Here is an 18,690-nt window from a genome sequence, read left to right as displayed (position 1 = left end):
GAGCCCCCCACCCCCCGTGGGACAACCTGATCACCTTGTAACCTCCCCAGAACTTAGAATAGTGCTTTGCACTTAGTAAGTGCTTAATAAATGCCATTATTATTATTATTATTATTATTATAAAGAAGAAAGAGCTTGAAAACATACTAACACCCCAAATCACCTTCCCAACAGCCAAGGATTACTGAGCCTCGAACCACTGATTGCTGGCCTCCTGGATATCCAAGAGTCTCGCCTACTCCCAGGAGGCAGGGAGGAAGCTCAGCTATTGGATGGGCCATGACTTCAGGCTCTTGGATCCATTTAGTAAATTACTTCTTTTAGAGCACTTGAAGATACCTCTGAGACTCCAAAAGAGCAGTGCACATCCGAAAGTGAAGATTTGTTTTCCTTCTCATCAGTGATTTGTTTTCCTTCTCATCAGTTGGTCCAACTCTACCACTTATCTAGTATTTCACATTTGCAGCAGCCTAACAGTCATTTGCTGTGACCTCAGGATTCTGGAGTGGACCAGTGGAACACCAGAATGGGTAGAGCCCGGGTTTGGGAGTCAGAAGGTCACGGGTTCTAATCCCGGCTCTGCCACTTGGATTCTGGGAGACCTCTGACAAGTCACTTAACTTCTCTATGCCCCAGCCACCTCATCTGTAAAATGGGAATTTTGACCGTCAGCCCGATGTGGGACAGGGACTGTGTCCAACCTGATTTGCTTGTATCCACCCCAGCGCTTGGTACAGTGCCCGGCACATAGTAAGCACTTAACAAATACTACAAATATTATTATTGCTCAAGCTGCAGACACTGTGGGGAGGTGAGGGAAGAATTGTTTGGATTTCTAATTTGGGGGTGATCGCTGTGGGGCTGAGGCAATTAGAGAAGCAGTGTGGCTCAGTGGAAAGAGCACGGGCTTGGGAGTCACAGGTCATGGGTTCTAATGCCGGCTCCACCAGTTGTCAGCTGTGTGGCTTTGGGCAAGTCCCTTCACTTCTCTGTGCCTCAGTTCCCTCATCTGTAAAATGGGGATAAAATGGGGATTAAGACTGTGAGCCCCATGTGGGACAAACTGATCACCTTATAACCCCCGCCCCTTCCCCCCCCCTCCCCGGCGCTTAAAACAGTGCGTCACACATAGTAAGCACTTAACAAATGCCATCATTATTACTATTATTATTCTGGGTTTAGGGTTTTGATGATGCATAGGAACTGGGGAGTGAGGCAGGTGAAATCAGTCAGGGCAAACTGATATGCCCAGAAAAAGCTTTTTGATTGACTGGTTGCAATAGAGTGGGGAGGTTAATTCCATACACACATGTACATACACACGCGAGCGCGTGCGCGCGTGCACACACACACACACACACACACACACACACGGTGTATCTGTAGATATCCTAAGGTTGTGGCCCAGAGTTGGGGGTGCCCCGGCATTAGCGTTGGTGTGCTCCTCACCGTATTTGATTTGGGCGATGTCTCCCACAACGAGCTCTGCTACTGGGATCTGAATGACTTGACCGTTCCGGATGACTGTGAACTTCTGCTCCTGCTCAATCCGGCTCTGCAGGCCCCGAAACTGCTTCTCCTTACTCCAGTCATTGAAGGCCGTCACCAACACGACACAAATGACTGACAGCAAGATGGCAGCTCCCTCAATCCAGCCAGCTTCCGACTCTCCCTCATCTTCTGCTCCAGCTGCTACATTTCCACAGGCTGTGCCGACAAGAGAAGGAGGAATTAGGCAATGCTATTTCTGCTGTAGTGTATAAGCTTAGGTGCCTTAGGAAATTCAGACCACCAGTGACATGCCTAATAGAATAGGGCAACATTTCTCTTTGGCAATCCCAGTGCTGGGCTTCACAATCTAAGAGGAACTTGTAGAACTTGGAGGTGATGCTGAGGAAAGCCACAAAGATCACTCCAAAGTCTGGGCCAAAATATTTATCAGGGACAAAAATGGGAACTGGGAAAATGGGCGTTTGGAGAAGAGAAGCCTGGGAGGCAATTTCACAAGTCTTCAAGGACAGGGATGGTTAGTTTACAGAGGATGATCTCCAACTCCCTAGAGGTCAGGAGGAGAGGAAATAGTCTTAAACTGCAGACTAAGACTCCTATAGGCATGCAGAAGGCACCCCACACTCTAGACTGTAAGCTACTTGTGGACAGGGACCGTGTCTACCACCTCTATTGTATTCATTCATGTGTTCAATTGTATTTATTGATTGCTTACTGTGTGCAAAGTACTGTACTGAGTACTTGGGAGAGTACAGTGCAACAACAAACACACATTCCCTGCCTGCAATGAGCTCACAGTCTAGAGGGGGAGACAGACATAAATATATACATAAATAAATTACAGATCTATAAATAAGTTACAGATATTAGTACAGTGCTCTGCACCCAATAAGTGCTCAATGAATACCACTGATTGATTAATTGATCCCAGATAGTGCTGGAGCAGGTGAATTTGGGGAGCTATGGAATTACCTTCCCTGGAAGACTACTGGACTGCTTCTTGCTTGCCTGGGGTGGTTTAGGTGTGTTCCTGCCTGGAGGCAGGGGAATGGCTAAATGGCTTCTCCTGGATGGCTGAGATCCCAACCTGCAGCCCGTCCCTGCACAGTTCAACTCCTATCGAGGTGCTGTACTTACCTTCACTCTCCTCTCCCGGTGGCGCATAAAATGAAAGACCCAGGGATATGATGGCCGCGATTTCCAATATGATGAGCGTCACATCCTGGAGAGCTTCCCAAACTAACTGCAGGAACGTTTTGGGCTGTTTGGGAGGGATGAAGTTTTGTCCGTAGATCTGCCTTCGCTTTTCCAAATCCGCTATGTTGTCTGACAGACCTGGTGTGGGTGGGAAGAGAAAGCATAGACATATGATTCAAATTGTACATATCTATGAATTATATATTACAAATGATTTATTTAAACTAATATCTGTCTCCCCCTCTAATCAATCAATCAATCATATTTATTGAGCACTTACTGTGTGCAGAGCACTGTACTAAGCGCTTGGGAAGTACAAGTTGGCAACATACAGAGACAGTCCCTACCCAACAGTGGGCTCACAGTCTAAAAGGGGAAAGCTTTTACAGCCCTTTAGGCTGTAAGGTCAACGTGGACAAGGAATGTGTCCACCAACTCTGTTGTATTGTACTCTCCCAAGCGCTTAGTGTATTGCTCAGCACTCAGTAAGCACTCAATGAATGCCAGTGATGATTACGATGATGATAAACCAGCTCTGGAACAAGATGTCCACAGAGGACTCTTAAAATGGGACCCTGAAAGTGCTCTAGATCTCAAGCCATGTTCTGGGTCTTCTGGGCACATGAAACATTTGCAAATCTGAAATTCCCCAGGGACATTTGAGAAAGTCCAGGGTGCATTGTTCCCAGTGGAGGGGGCAGGGACCTCTCCTGTTCCTTGAAACTTCAAATTACCAACCAGAACCACCCAGCAGGCATCCTGTCCCCTACGTCTCCCTCAAGGCCAATTGGTAAGCTTCACCTCTACCCACGGGGAACACTTTGGTTTCCAGGGGATATAGATTTACTTGGGGTCCAGTTTAAATTGAATTGCATTCTAAATGGACCCCAAGTAAGAAAAAGCATGCGATTCAATTCAGTTAATATTTACTGAGTGGATATTACATTAGGCACTTGGGGGGCATATAATCTAAATGTAGAGAAGCCAGGTTTGGGTTCTCATAGGGTTTATAATCAAGTATAATTGAGAGAGATAATCAAGCTCCATTAGATAGTGATAGAAACAGAGGAGTATACTAAGGAGAGTTGGACTGTGACTCATTCTGACCCAAGCTGAGGAGACTTTCTGGGAAGGTGGGTCTCAGTCGAACTTTGTGAGAAACAGTGTGGCCTAATGGAAAGAGCAAAGGCCTGAGAGTCAGAAGACTAGTCACTTGACTTCTCTCTGCCTCAGTTTTCTCATCTGCAAAATGGGGATTAAATGTCTGTTCTCCTTTCCCCTTACACTGTGAATGTTGTGTGGGAGCAAGGCTTATGTCTGACCTGATTATCTTGCATTTAGCCTAGTGTTTAGTAGAGTGCTTGGCATGTAGTAAAAGCTTAACAAACACCAAAGTTATTATTATTATTATCTGGGTTCTAATTCTGGCTCTGCTTCTTGCTTGCTGTGTGATCTTGAGTAAGCCACTTAAGTTTTCTATGCTTTGACTTCCTCACCTGTAAAATGGGGACTAAATACCCATTCCCTTAGGCTTTGAGCTCTGTTTGGGACAGGGATTGTATCTAACCGTATTAGCCACCCCAGTGCTAAGCACAGTGCTCGGCACAATGTAAGCACTGAACAAATACCATTACTGTTATAATAATTATTGTTATACTTTGAGTAAATGATGGGAGGGAGGGCATCTGCAACAGAGAGGAGCCCATTCCTCATAAATAAAGCCTGGAGATGGGTAGGGGAAAGTGAGGAAGGTAGCCAGCCTGGACCCAAGAATGCCTCAGTTCTCTCACCTGTAAAATGGAGATTTAGACTGTGAGCCCCATGTAGGACAGGGACTGTGTTCAACCTGAATAGCTTGAATCTACCCCAGTGCTTAGTACAATGCCTGGCACATAGTAAATGCTTAATAAATGCTATTAAAGAAAGTCCTTGGAATAGGGAAGAAAACAATAATAATAATAATTGTGGTATTTATAAGTGTTTACTATGTGCCAGGAATTGTACTAAGCAAGGGGGTGGGTACAAGCAAAGCAGGTTGGATTCAATCCCTGTCCCATGTGGGGCTCCCAATCTCAATCCCCATTTCACAGATGAGGTAACTGAGGCAGAGAGAGGTGAAGAGAGGCTAGCTCTCTTCCTCCCTTCAAGGCCCTGCTGAGAGCTCACCTCCTCCAGGAGGCCTTCCCAGACTGAGCCCCTTCTTTCCTCTCCCCCTCGTCCCCCTCTCCATCCCCCCGTCTTACCTCCTTCCCTTCCCCACAGCACCTGTATATATGTATATATGGTTGCACATATTTATTACTCTATTTATTTATTTATTTATTTATTTTACTTGTACATTTCTATCCTACTTATTTTATTTTGTTGGTATGTTTGGTTCTGTTCTCTATCTCCCCCTTTTAGACTGTGAGCCCACTGTTGGGTAGGGACTGTCTCTATGATCACATAGATTTGTCAATTTGCCAATTTGTACTTCCCAAGCGCTTAGTACAGTGCTCTGCACATAGTAAGCGCTCAATAAATATGATTGATTGATTGATTGATTGATTGAAGTGACTTGCCTAAGACCACACAGAAGTCGAGTGGTGGAGGCAGGATTAGAACCTATGACCTTCAGACTCCTAGACCCATTTTCTATCCCCGAAACCATGCTGCTTCTCCTAAGGCTCAGCCATACAGAATCCCTAAAGAGTTTCACAAGGTTAAGAAGTTACCAATCAGTACCACAGTCTGACCCATTTAAAAGAGTCTCCACTGAATTCACTGTGCTTTTTAAAAATAATATTGAAGCACCAGGTAAGCACTGTGGTAGATTCAAACTGATCAGGTTGCACACAGCCCGTGTCCCATATTGGGTTCACAATCTTAATCTCCATTTTACAGATGAGCTAACCGAGGCACAGAGAAATGAAGTGACTTGCCAAATTCACACAGCAGACGAATGGTGGTAGAGTCAGCATTAGAACCCAGATCCTTCTGACTCCAAGGTCTGTGATTCATTCATTCATTCAATCGTATTTATTGAGCACTTACTGTGTGCAGAACACTGTACGAAGCGCTTGGGAAGTACAAGTTGGCAACATATAGAGACGGTCCCTACCCAACAATGGGCTCACAGCCTAGAAGGGGGAGACAGACAGCAAAACAAAACAAAACATGTGCCCACTAGGCCATGCTGCTTCCCGCTTCTGCTTTTAAAAGGGGACTTTTTTTCAGAAGACTACAGAAATATTTTTCCAGGTTTGGATAAATCGGGCTATGGTCAGTTGTGAAGCTATTTGGGGGTGGGGCCCAACAGTATTCGTCCTCACACCTCAGGGCGGTTTTGCCTTAACCTGTGTTTTCTGCAGTTCCACTGTCTATAAGGATCAGCTCAGCAACCCATGCTACAATGCTCCTCCATTCCTCAGGGAGGCACAGGGAGATAAATGAGGTTAGAGTGAAATAAATTGCTTCTTTCAGATGCTTTCGACCGAAGAGAAGTGCTTTGGATGGGCAAAGGACTTGGTTTGGTTCTTTCAAAAATAACTAAGCTGGAAATTGCTAAAGGGGATAGTGCAAGAAGAGCCCAATGTAGTACACGTGTAGGAAACTAACAGGAAAGCAATGTGGCCTAGTGGAAAGAGCCAGAGCCTGGGCATCAGAGGATCAGGGTTCTAATCCCAGAATAGTCAAATTCCTGCTATATGATCTTGGACAAGTCATTTAACTTCTCTCTGTCTCAGTTACCTCATCTGTAAATGGGGATGAAATTTCTGTTCTCCCACAGACTGTGAGCTTCATGTGGGACAGGGATTATCTTGTAGCTACCCCAGTGCCTGGGCACATAGTAAGGGTTTAACAAATATCAAAATAATTATTATTACTATCACTATTATTAAGAGAGTTGATTCCTCTTTAAAAACTTTGGAGAGTGAGATACATACCTTGGTTAAGAATACGGAAATTTTAGACTGAAAGATCATTTCTGCTCTCAAGGAACAGCCCCAAATGATTTTTACCACCAAATACTATGTTTTTAAGTGGCCAACTCATGATGAGCAGATGAAAATCAGTTTGAGGGTCATTTACATAAGTATCACAAACTTCTTAAGCAGCTAAAGGTAAGAGATCAATTCTATGAGATCAATTATATTTCGTATTTATACTAATAACAATTAACTAGAGGGTTTGTCATTTGGAATGGAAACTGCTGGAGGTCAGGAATTTGAGTTGATCCAACTCATGATGAGCAGATGAAAGTCAGTTTGAGGGTCATTTACATAAATATCACAAACTTCTTAAGCAGCTAAAGATAAGCGATCAATTCTATGAGATCAATTATATTTCATATGTATACTAATAACAATTAACTAGAGGGTTTGTCATTTAGAATGGAAACTGCTGGAGGGCAGGAATTTGAGTTGATCCATGGGTGAGTAGCCTGCATATGAGTTCAGTCCAAATAAGTGAATGTTGATGAATGAATGAATCAATCAGTGGTATTTACAGAGTGCTTACTATGTGCAGAACATACTAAGCACTTGGGAGAGTCCAATGCAACAGTGTTGGCAGACACATTCCCTGCCCACAATGAGCTTAGAGTCTAGAGGTGACAAATGTCACCCTTACTACAGGCGAAGGATGGGTTACAATCAACCCTTGATAACGATAATTCTGGGGATTCAACCAATATTGTTTGATGCTTTGCAAGGTGGGGAGGACGGGGAAGGTTACAACCACCCCACTACACAACCACTCTGAGGATACAACAGTACTGTTTGAGGTTTTACCTTTCACAAACACGCACCAAACCAGCTCAGATGTTTTGATCAAGTACTACAGTCAGTATATCCCTCCCATATCTCTCCCCACCTCCTACATTCATTCATTCAATCGTATTTATTGAGCACTTACTGTGTGCAGAGCACTGTACTAAGCACTTGGGAAGTACAAGTTGGCAACATATAGAGACAGTCCCTAGATTAACCAACTAACGATTACCAGATCTTGGAGGAAACTCTGCTTAAAGTTCAGTCAGATTTTCAAGATGCTAAAGAGATCTTAAAGCAGATAATCAAAGGAGATGTTGAACCTGGGAGGCAACAAATTCGAAATGGATAATGAGGATCTTGATGAGTTAATTCATTCATTCATTTGTATTTATTGAGCACTCACTGGGTGCAGAGCACTGTACTAAGCGCTTGGGAAGTACAAGTATATTGTGTCTCACTGAGCGGAATCACTGTCCAGTGAGGACCTCATCCAACATCAACAAGCCAGTGCATCATTGCAGGTGCCAAACTTAGCAAAATGTTTGGCACACTGTAAGCATAAGCAAGTATCATCATTATTAATATTATTATTAGATGAAATTATGATTTCTCCACTACCACCTTGGAATTTAAAAAATCCTGCATCACTTTTCAAGAAGTGGATGAATTTATGTTCTTCTATAAAGTAGGGAGGAGATGGGGGTTGCATTTGTGTACAACTATGCATTAAGGAAAACTCAGGCTGTAACACTGACCTGTTCCAACTCTGCACACACACTCTTTCTAACCCTGCAGCCTGCTGAATCCCAAACAGATGCATGGTGTTGGAAGAACATTCCCTAATTCCATAAGAACCTTCTTGCCAACACTTGCTGTGAAAACACATGAGACAGATGAACTGAGTGTGAATAAGACGGAAGACTATAGAGGAATTCAAAGGTGTGCAGAGGTATTCAGAAGGAGTTCAGTTTAAGAAGTTTTTAGCTTTTAGAGAAGCAGTGTGGCCAAGTGGAAAGAGCTTGGGTCTTTAAGCCAGAGGACCTGGGTTCTAATTCCGCCTCTGCCACTTGTCTGCTATGTGAGTTTGGACAAGTCACTTAATTTCTCTGTGCCTGTTTACTCCTCTGTGAAATGGGGATTAAGTCCTACTTCCTCCTACTAAGACTGCAAGGCTCATGTTAGGTGCGAAACTAACTAATAACCTTGTGTCTACCCCGGTGCTTAGAACAATGTTAGCATATAGTAAGAGTTTAACAAATACCATTATTATGAAGCAAAGAATAAGGCTACTCTTTAACCTAAATAGAGCAAATTCTTCACTAAAGTTGAAAAACCACTACTCTATATAGTAGGCAGAACAGGTTTCTCCTTTTGTAGCCTTTCACAGAGACTTAATCATATCACAACTTGTTTATTTACTATTGTGATGTTATGCTTTGAATTACTTTAATAACATACACTTAATAAAAATAGTTAAATTTAATAATAGTTCAGTGACATTTATCATAACAGCATATAACAACCACATTTTCAAAGTCTTTCTGTAATCGCATCTCCCTCAGAAGGCATTTCCTGATTAATTTCTGATCTCCTCGCTTTATATCCCCAAATGCTAAAACTGCACTTTCATGCCACCTAAGCACTTAAGTAGTCACAATCCATCCCCGCTCCCACTGCCTACACACTTATTTATATACTCAAATGCTTCCTCCTATCTGTAATTGACTTTAGCGTCATTCTCCTCTGCTAGACTGTAATCTGCTTGAGGGCTGGAATCAGGTCTACCTACTCTTCTCCCATGTTTATCTCCCTGAGAACCCCTTGCCAGTATCCCCTCTATGGCCTAAAACTCCTCCTTTCTTCATGTATGACAGACTGCCATTCTTCCCATTTTCAAAACCTTATTAAAATCACATCTCCTCCAAGAGGCCTTCCCTGATTAAGCTCTTTTTTCCTACTCCCCCTCCCTTCTGCATCATTTATGTACTTGGATCTGTACCCTTGAAGCACCTGATAATCACCCCTTGCTCAGCACGTAATTTATTGTAATATTTGTAATTTATTTATTTTAATGTCTGTCTCCCCTTTAACATCATGGACCAGGAACGTGTCTACCAATGGTGTCGTATTCTCCCAAGTGCTTAGCACAGTGCTCTGCACACAATAAGTGTTCAGTATTACAAATATGGTTCATTGATTGACTGCTTAGTAGAGTGCTCTGCAAGCTGTAGGAACTCAATAATTCCACACTGACTGAGTGTGTGTGACTGCCTGTAAGAGAATAATAATAATGATGGCATTTGTTAAGTACTTACTATGTGCGAAGCATTGTTCTAAGCGCTGGGGGGATACAAGGTGATCAGGTTGTCCCATGTGGGGCTCACAGTCTTAACCACCATTTTACAGATGAGGGAACTGAGGAACAGAGAAGTGAAGTGACTTGCCCAAAGTCACACTGCTAACAAGTGGTGGAGTTGGGATTAGAACCCATGACCTCTGATTCCCAAATCTGTGCTCTTTCCACTGAACCAGGCCGCTTCTCTAAGAAACTGCTTATGCAGGCTTCTAGAGTTTGAACTGCCACAATAGAGCTTTCGCCACCTGTAGAATATTAACCATTTTATTTGCTTTTCCTTTGGCCAGCATTACACAATGTGTGTTTCAACTTGAACCCCTTTGCTGATACCACCATTGTCTTCCAAGTATAATGTCTTATCTGTTCAAGGGGGCAAGTTACTCCTGGGATTTATGTGCTAAAGTCTGCACTATGCTGGCTCCAAGCCTTGTTCTGGTGTGATTGCTTCTGTTGAAGTTTCTATACGGTTCAGCTGGGTATGTACTGCTGCCACCTACATATAAGGATGGGTCAGGAGTAGGGCTCTTGCTTCCACGAGGCTTAAGATTGCTAAAGGATATAAGCACCACAAATCCAAACACCTAATTCCAAATGAATTAGGGTATGATGAATTCAAGTGGATGGAGAGGGTAATGTTTTTGGAGCGGAAGGTTGTGAATTTTGTTTCTTAATTCCCCAGGTGAATATGGATTGCCAGCAACTGTGTGAGTTGTGTAAGCAGACTGCTGTGGACTGACATAAAATTCATTGACAAGAACCGTTACAATCTCCTTTTTCTCAGTCATAACTAATCCCCCTTTCCCACCCTACACTCACTTTCCCTAAACTCCCAAGGATGGAAACTGTGTGAGCAACTAAGTGCTTCTAAAGAGGCACTGGAAATTCTCCTCAGCTTCACCAGAGAAGGCTCTTAGAAGGGTCTAACCAGTTTCAAAGAAAACAGTTTGCTCTTTGTTGTGATTCCAGAAGAACAAAATCTTTCCTGGCCCAAACCAATCCCAAACCCCTAAATGTGGTTGCTTTCTCCACTCAGCTGTTTTTTAAGGTTTCCCCTCCCTCCACCCCCACAAGTGCTTGTGTACTGGATTTGAAATTTCAGTTTCCTGGCCTCAAACAGAAAGTAGACAGGTATAGAGCCAGATTTTAGTTCTATGATTTATTTATAGCTCATTCTACCTGGCAAAGTTCTATTGAGGCTGCTGCAGTGGCTGGGGAGCAGCAGCCTGGGACTCTACAGATATGATGATGAAGGCGTTTGTTAAGCACTGACTATGTGCAAAGCACTGTTCTAAGTGCTGGGGAGGATACAAGGTAATCAGATTGTCCCCCGTGGGGCTCACAGTCTTCATTCCCATTTTACAGATGAGGGAACTGAAGCACAGAGAAAGGGAAGAGAGGGGAGAGAGAGAAAGCAGTAGGGCAGAGGGTCCAGCTCCCCTATAAGCCCAAGAGAGGGTTCAAGGGAGAGAAGGATGAGGAGGAGGGTGAGGAGGAAGACAAGGAGAAGGCACCACCTGGAGTCCTGGGGATGGATATGCTACTAGAATGATTGCAGCTGGAGGTGGGGCATTCTGGAAGAGAATCAATCAACCAATCAATCAATTGTATTTATTGAGCACTTACTGTGTGCAGAGCACTGTACTAAGCGCTTAGGAAGTACAAGTTGGCAACATATAGAGACAGTCCCTACCCAACAGTGGGCTCACAGTCTAGAAGGGGTAGACAGAGAACAAAACCAAACATATTAACAAAATAAAATAAATAGAATAGATATGTACAAGTAAAATAAATAAATAGAGTAATAAATATGTACGAACATATATACATATATACAGGTGCTGTGGGGAAGGGAAGGAGAAGTGTCCACTGTGTCATTATGGGTCGGAGACGACTTGACAGCATAAGACAAGCAGTGGCCTAGAACTCTTGTTGGAGTTCTTGTTGAAGAATCTTCCTTTTAGCTCCAATGCATGCCAGTTATCAATGGTATTTATTGAAACCTTACTGTGTGCAGAGCACTGTACTAAGCCCTTGGGAGAGAACAATACAACAGAGTTGGTGGACTTATTTCCTGCCCACAAGGAGCTTACAGTCTCAAAGACCCACATAAACGTCCTTCACACAGACCAAGTGACCTGAGTCCACCTGAGTTCTTTGAAAACCAGCCCATCCCCACAGCACATAATAATAATAATAATGTTGGTATTTGTTAAGCGCTTACTATGTGCCAAGCACTGTTCTAAGCGCTGGGGTAGATACAAGGTAATCAGGTTGTCCCACGTGGGACTCACAGTCTTCATCCCCATTTTACAGATGAGGGAACTGAGGCCCAGAGAAGTTAAGTGACTTGCCCAAAGTCTCACAACTGACTAGCGGCAGAGCTGGGATTTGAACCCATAACCTCTGACTCCAAAGCCTGTGCTCTTTCCACTGGGCCATGCTATATCCATATCCTTATACTCTGTTGCTTCTCCCTACTGTAATATATATTCAATCCTGTCTCCCCTGCTAGATTTGTAAGCTTCTTAAAGGCAGGCATCATGTCTACCTAATCTATTTTACTTTACCAAGCATTTAGTACGATGCTGTGCACACTAAGTTATGGGCAGGGAAAGTGTCTGTTATATTGCTATGTTGTACTCTCCCAAGTGCTTAGTACAGTGCTCTGTACATAGTAAATGCTCAGTAAACACCACTGATTGATTGATCAATATATTCATTCAGTCATATTTATTGAGCGCTTACTGTGTGCAGAGCACTGTACTTAAGCGCTTGGATATATATGCCACTGACTGGTTCATTCATTCAATCATATTTATTGAGTGCTTACTGTGTGCAGAGCACTGTACTAAGCGCTTGGGACTGGTTGACTGTAAGCTTGTTGTGGGCAGGAAACTTGTCTATCAACTGCTACGTGGTGCTCTCCGAAGTATTTAGTACAGTGTTCTGCCCATGGTAAGTTCTCCATAAATATGACTGATTGAATGATGACTGTGTTCCTGATTGTTACAAACAGGCTGATTGTTCCATTGCCTTCCTGTAGACTCCTGGTTAGACCACACTGTGTGAGACTGGCCTCCTCATGCCTTTAAGAGAGTAGCGTGGCTCAGTGGAAAGAGCACGGGCTTTGGAGTCAATCAATCAATCAATCAATCAATCGCATTTATTGAGCACTTACTGTGTGCAGAGCACTGTACTAAGCACTTGGGAAGTACAAGATGGCAACATATAGAGACAGTCCCTATCCAACAGTGGGCTCACAGTCTAAAAGGTGGAGACAGAGAACGAAACCAAACACACTAACAAAATAAAATAAATAGAATAGATAAGTACAAGTAAAATAAATAAATAAATAGAGTAATAAATATGTCATGGGTTCAAACTCCGGCTCTGCCGCTTGTCAGCTGTGTGACTTTGGGCAAGTCACTTCACTTCTCTGTGCCCCAGTTACCTCATCTGTAAAATGAGGATTAAGACTGTGAGCCCCCCGTGGGACAACCTGATCACCCTGTAACTTCCCCAGCACTTAGAACAGTGCTTTGCACATAGTAAGCACTTAATAAATGCCATTATTATTATTATTATTTAAGCAGCGGTTTTGTCCTTCCTCTTACCCATTTTAGTGCTCACTGACAGCTGGCTGGACCTCCTGCCATCATCCATTCTCCTCACGTGTCCATCCTCCCTTCCCAACCCTATTTGTTTTATTTTGTTAATATGTTTTGTTTTGTTGTCTGGCTCCCCCTTCTAGACTTTGAGCCCGCTGTTGGGTAGGGACCGTCTCTATATTTTGCCAACTTGTACTTCCCAAGTGCTTAGTACAGTGCCCTGCACACAGTAAGCGCTCAATAAATATGATTGAATAAATGAATGAAAGAATGGACCCGACATAGGTTCTCAGTGACGTTTGTCTTTTCCCGAAATTCCTGTGGGGGGAATGACTGTTTGATATAAAAAGGTATCCTCAGAGAAGCAGCATGGCTCAGTGGAAAGAGAACGGGCTTTGTAGTCAGAGGTCATGGGTTCAAATCCCAGCTCTGCCAATTGTCAGCTGTGTGATTTTGGGCAAGTCACTTAACTTCTCTGTGCCTCAGTTACCTTATCTGTAAAATAGGGATTAAGACTGTGAGCCCCGCCATGGGACAACCTGACGACCTTGCAACCTCCCTAGTGCTTCGAACAGGGCTTTGCACATAGTAAGTGCTTAATAAATGCCATTATTATTATTATTATATTTGTTGCTTGTCTCCTTCAGTTCTCTTTCCCTTCTTTTATCACTCCAGATAGAAATAGGGACACCTGTGAGTTCACAGCACAAATACAGATTTGCTCTATCTGGCCTCCCCATCACTTGGTAAATGTGGTACCCCAAACTGCTTCAAGAAGATGGGGCAAAAAAACACCAGTTTCCTTCTCAATTTAAATATTTGGTTTCATTTAATCTCGGTATTCCATGGCATTTTTAGAGGACTTTTTTTTACATTCCAAAGTGTAATTGCCCAAATTTTTCAGAAGAAAGTTTTGCTTTTGGATGCTTTATCCCACTGGGTTCTCTTGGGTATTTGATTCTTATAAGAAAAGTTCATTTATTGTCAGAGAAGCAGTGTGGCCTAGTGCATAGAACATAGGTCTGGGAATTAGAAGGACCTATGTTTTAATCCTGGCTTCACCACCTGTGTGCTATGGAAACTTGGGCAAATCACAACTTCTCTGTGACTCAGTTACCTCAATTGAAAAATGGGGATTAAAACTGTGAGTCTCATGTGGAACAGGGATTGTGTCCAACCCAGTTTGCTTGTATCTACCCCAGAGCTTAGTACAGTGCCTGGCACATAGTAATCACTTACAAATATCACAGTTATTATTATTATTGTTACTGACAAATGCCTTTGCTTTCATTCAATGCTTTCAAAATAAGATTGTGGAAAAAATAGTGAGACTGTTTTCGTCTCCTCCTTGGCTTTGGCTTTCAAGTGAAGTTATTTCAGGGGTCTTCCACTTAGCATTGTGTGTCCTGGGTCAAATGGAAACTTCTCTATTTACCCTCCTGCACATATTCTGATGGAGACATCTGCCGGAACTAGTACTTAGGTTTTGTCTTTGTCATTTTATCTCTAAAGGGCTTTTCCTTACAAATGCGTGTAATTTTTTTCATGTGGAAAAATGCACTCAACTCGGTGTTGAATTTTAAATATTCAGTAGTTATACTTTGATGAACCCATTGGCATAAAAGAAACTGAGGCCACTCCATCCGTATGCTGAAAATCGCCCTTAAAAATTCTTTGATGTGTTTTTTTTTACAGTGATTCTTTTCAATGTTCCCAGTGCTAGATTCCTTTAAAAGGATTTTAATGACCATTTGGTGGTTAAGAAATTGCTAGAAACAATCTCATCAAATGGCAGGGCATTTTTTTTTTCCATTTTCTGTTGCTGAGAGAAGAAAACATTTTAAATGGTGCAAGGATTTTTCTCCTAAAATGAAACTCACAAAGGTTAGGTTGTGAGTTTGTTGTGGGAGAAACCCAGTGGGAGTCACCAAGCCTAAGACTCAGCATTCCAAAGAGGCTCATGAAACTCCTGAATCTAGTGTTCACTGAAAAAACCTCTCTTCTCTTCCCCCAAACCACCCTTCTCTCCTTCCCTCCCCTTCTCTCCTGTTCCAGGGAAGAAGACTGGAAGACTCAAGGAAAGTCCAAGTGTTTTTTTGGAGGGGAAATGGGTTCCTGAGAAACTTAGGAACCTGCTGGTTTAAACTAATGGTGCTGCAAGAGAGTCACCAAGAATGGTAATTATTCATCTTATTCAATTAAGTAAATTAGTATCAGCAGGATTGAGCGCTTGCTGCATGCTTGGGGAATGTACAAAAGACATAAAAAATGCAATCCCTGACCTTGAGGGGTTTACAATTTAGACTTTGGTCAGTGACTTTTAATCTATAAGATCTTTGTGGGCAGGGAATGTGAATACCAACCCTATTATTCATTCATTCATTCAATCATATTTATTGAGCGCTGACTGTGTGCAGAGCACTGTACTAAGCGCTTGGGAAGTACAAGTTGGCAGCCTATGGAGATGGTCCCTATCCAACAGTGGGCTCACAGTCTAGAAGACTGTATTATACTCTGCTGAGTGCTTAGTACAGTGCTCTGCACACATTAAGTACTCAATAAATTCCATCGATTGATTGAACTACTGTAGAGACTAAACTGAGCAGATTGTGTTTTATTTATTAATACGGGAGCTTAGCATCATTCTTCCTTCCCAGCTTAAGAACTATTGTATTGGATGGGCCTGGGAGTCAGAAGGTCATGAGTTCTAATCCCTTCTTCACCATTTGTCTGCTGTGTGACCTTGGGCAAGTCACTTCACTTCTCTGGGCCTCAGTTACCTCACCTGGAAAATAGGGATTGAGACTGTGAGCTCCATGTGGGACAGGGACTGTGTCCAACCTGAATTACTTGTATCCGCCCCAGTGTTTAGTACAGTGCTTTGCACATAGTAAGCGCTTAACAAATGCCATCATTATTAATTTTTTGCAGTGCTTTTCAATTGGTGATTTAGTTCTGAATTTGAGCCTGGCAGCAATATTCCTAAGAATAAACAAGAATGCTTAGTTCTTTCATTTTGCTCCCATGCAAGAAGGCAGGCTAATAAGAATTGATGTGGGTTAATCCATTTCATGTAATAATAATAATAATAATTTTGGTATTTATTAAGCGCTTACTATGCGCAAAGCACCGTTCTAAGCGCTGGGGAGGTTACAAGGTGATCAGGTTTCCCCAAGGGGGGCTCACAGTCTTAATCCCCATTTTACAGATGAGGTAACTGAGGCCCAGAGAAGTGAAGTAACTTGCCCAATGTCACACAGCTGACAATCGTCAGAGCCAGAATTTGAACCCATGACCTCTGACTCCAAAACCCGGGCTCTTTCCACTGAGCCATTCATATCTGTTAAGCACTCACTTTGAGACAAACACTGGTCCAAGTGCTGGGGTAGATAAAAAATAATAATAAGCTTGCACACAGTCCCTTTTCCACTTGTGGCTCACGGACTAAGGGGGAGGGAGAACAAATATTTAAACCCCATTTCATAGATCAGGAAACTAAGGCACAGAGAGGCTAAATGAGGCCCTACTGAGAGCTCACCTCCTCCAGGAGGCCTTCCCAGACGGAGCCCCTTCCTTCCTCTCCCCCTCATCCCCCTCTCCATCCCCCCATCTTACCTCCTTCCCTTCCCCACACCACCTGTATATATGTATATATGTTTGTACATATTTATTACTCTGTTTATTTATTTATTTATTTATTTAACTTGTACATATCTATTCTATTTATTTTATTTTGTTAGTATATTCGGTTTTGTTCTCTGTCTCCCCCTTTTAGACTGTGAGCCCACTGTTGGGTAGGGACTGTCTCTATGTGTTGCCAACTTGTACTTCCCAAGCACTTAGTACAGTGCTCTGCACACATTAAGCACTCAATAAATACGATTGATGATGATGATGATTTGCCTAGAGACATATAGCAGACAAGTGGTGGAGCTGGGATTAGAACTGCTTTTCAGGCTGCAGTGAATTTCTTAATGCTCCTTTGAGGCTGGGAAGCTAGCCAATTTAGCACCAAGAAGGACCAGGGCTTATGCTGGCTGAGTAGGCCTGCCTGCATGGGATCCTCTCAGCATGTGCACTGATCAACTTAGAGAACAGCGGACACCCCTTTGCTGACCTGGAAATACCAGACATCCATTTTGTAATGTGATGAACAGCATAATACGGGCTACTGAAAAACTATTTGCAGAAAACTGCAGAATCTGGAGCAGATCATCGGAGAACCTGACACCCCCTGGACTCTGGAGTCTTGGCCTTCCCCTTCCACGGGCCTGGACCCGACAGCCAACTTGAAGGACTTAATGGCAGGTGCCGAGCCAGAAAGAGGTTGGGAACTTAAAATAAAGATGCCATCATCTTCCAGGCCTTCGGTATAGTATTCCTTATTGAACAGGGGACAGACCAGCTGAAAAGCAGACTGTCCAGTACAAAACCAGTCAAATGGTCACCCTGAGCCCCCTCCAGCCCCAGATCAGCACTGACAATGACTACACTCTAGCAGTCCCAACTTTTCAATGTGAATGCAGCAAAGAGGGTAAGGAATCTAGTGAAGAGGGAGGACTGGCGGAGGAAAAGCTTCAATAATAATAAAAATTGGGGGTTTTCTAAAGTGGTCACTATTTTCAGTCATTCATTCAATCGTTTGTACCGAGTGCTTACTGTGTGTAGAACACTGTACTAAGCACTTGGAAAGTACAATTCAGCAATAAAGAGAGACAATCCCTGCCCTCATCGGGCTTAGAGTCTAGAGGGGGGAGACAGACATCAAAACAGGTAAACAGGAATCAATAATCAATATAAATAAATAAAATTATAGATACGTACACATCAGAACAAGTTAACAGACATCAATATAAATAAATAGAATTATAGATATATACATAAGTGCTGTGGGATGGGGGGAAGAACAAGAGGAGTGAGTCAAGGTGACATGGAAGGGAGGGGGACCTGAGGAAGAAGGGAGCTTAGTCTGGGAAGGAGCAGAGGTGAGCCTTCAGTAGGGCTTTGAAGGTTGCTCTTGGCCTTCCCCTGGATTCCTCAGCTGGCTATATCTCCAATGCCTCTTTCCCCAGCCTAGAGACAGACACCAAAATGGGGAGGCTAGAGTGAAGAGATTCACTCAGGAAGAGATATTTTCAGAACCCAAATTAGAATTCAGCCCTTCCTGGTTTCCAGTTCTTGGCTCAGACCAAGAAAAGCACACAACTTTTTTTTTTGATAAAGCCTAGACATGCAAATCAGCATATGCCCTGGCCTAAATGATAAT

General features: G+C 43.0%; 1 protein-coding gene across 6 annotated transcripts in view; it reads right to left on the bottom strand.

Annotated features, from left to right (window-relative positions):
- ATP2B3 (ATPase plasma membrane Ca2+ transporting 3) overlaps window positions 1-18,690 on the bottom strand; it is a 182,714-nt gene that overhangs the window by 92,105 nt on the left and 71,919 nt on the right. For all 6 annotated transcript variants that reach the window (XM_038747648.1, XM_038747654.1, XM_038747649.1 and 3 more), the window contains exons 4-5: window positions 2,647-2,844; window positions 1,450-1,707 (exon numbers count right to left, since the gene is read on the bottom strand). In XM_038747648.1, coding sequence (XP_038603576.1) covers window positions 1,450-1,707; window positions 2,647-2,844 — 456 coding nt within the window. The remainder of the gene's footprint in view (window positions 1-1,449; window positions 1,708-2,646; window positions 2,845-18,690) is intronic.

Source organism: Tachyglossus aculeatus, chromosome 6, assembly GCF_015852505.1.
Source record: "Tachyglossus aculeatus isolate mTacAcu1 chromosome 6, mTacAcu1.pri, whole genome shotgun sequence".
NCBI lineage: Eukaryota > Metazoa > Chordata > Mammalia > Monotremata > Tachyglossidae > Tachyglossus > Tachyglossus aculeatus.
This window is presented reverse-complemented; position numbering and strand designations above follow the sequence as displayed.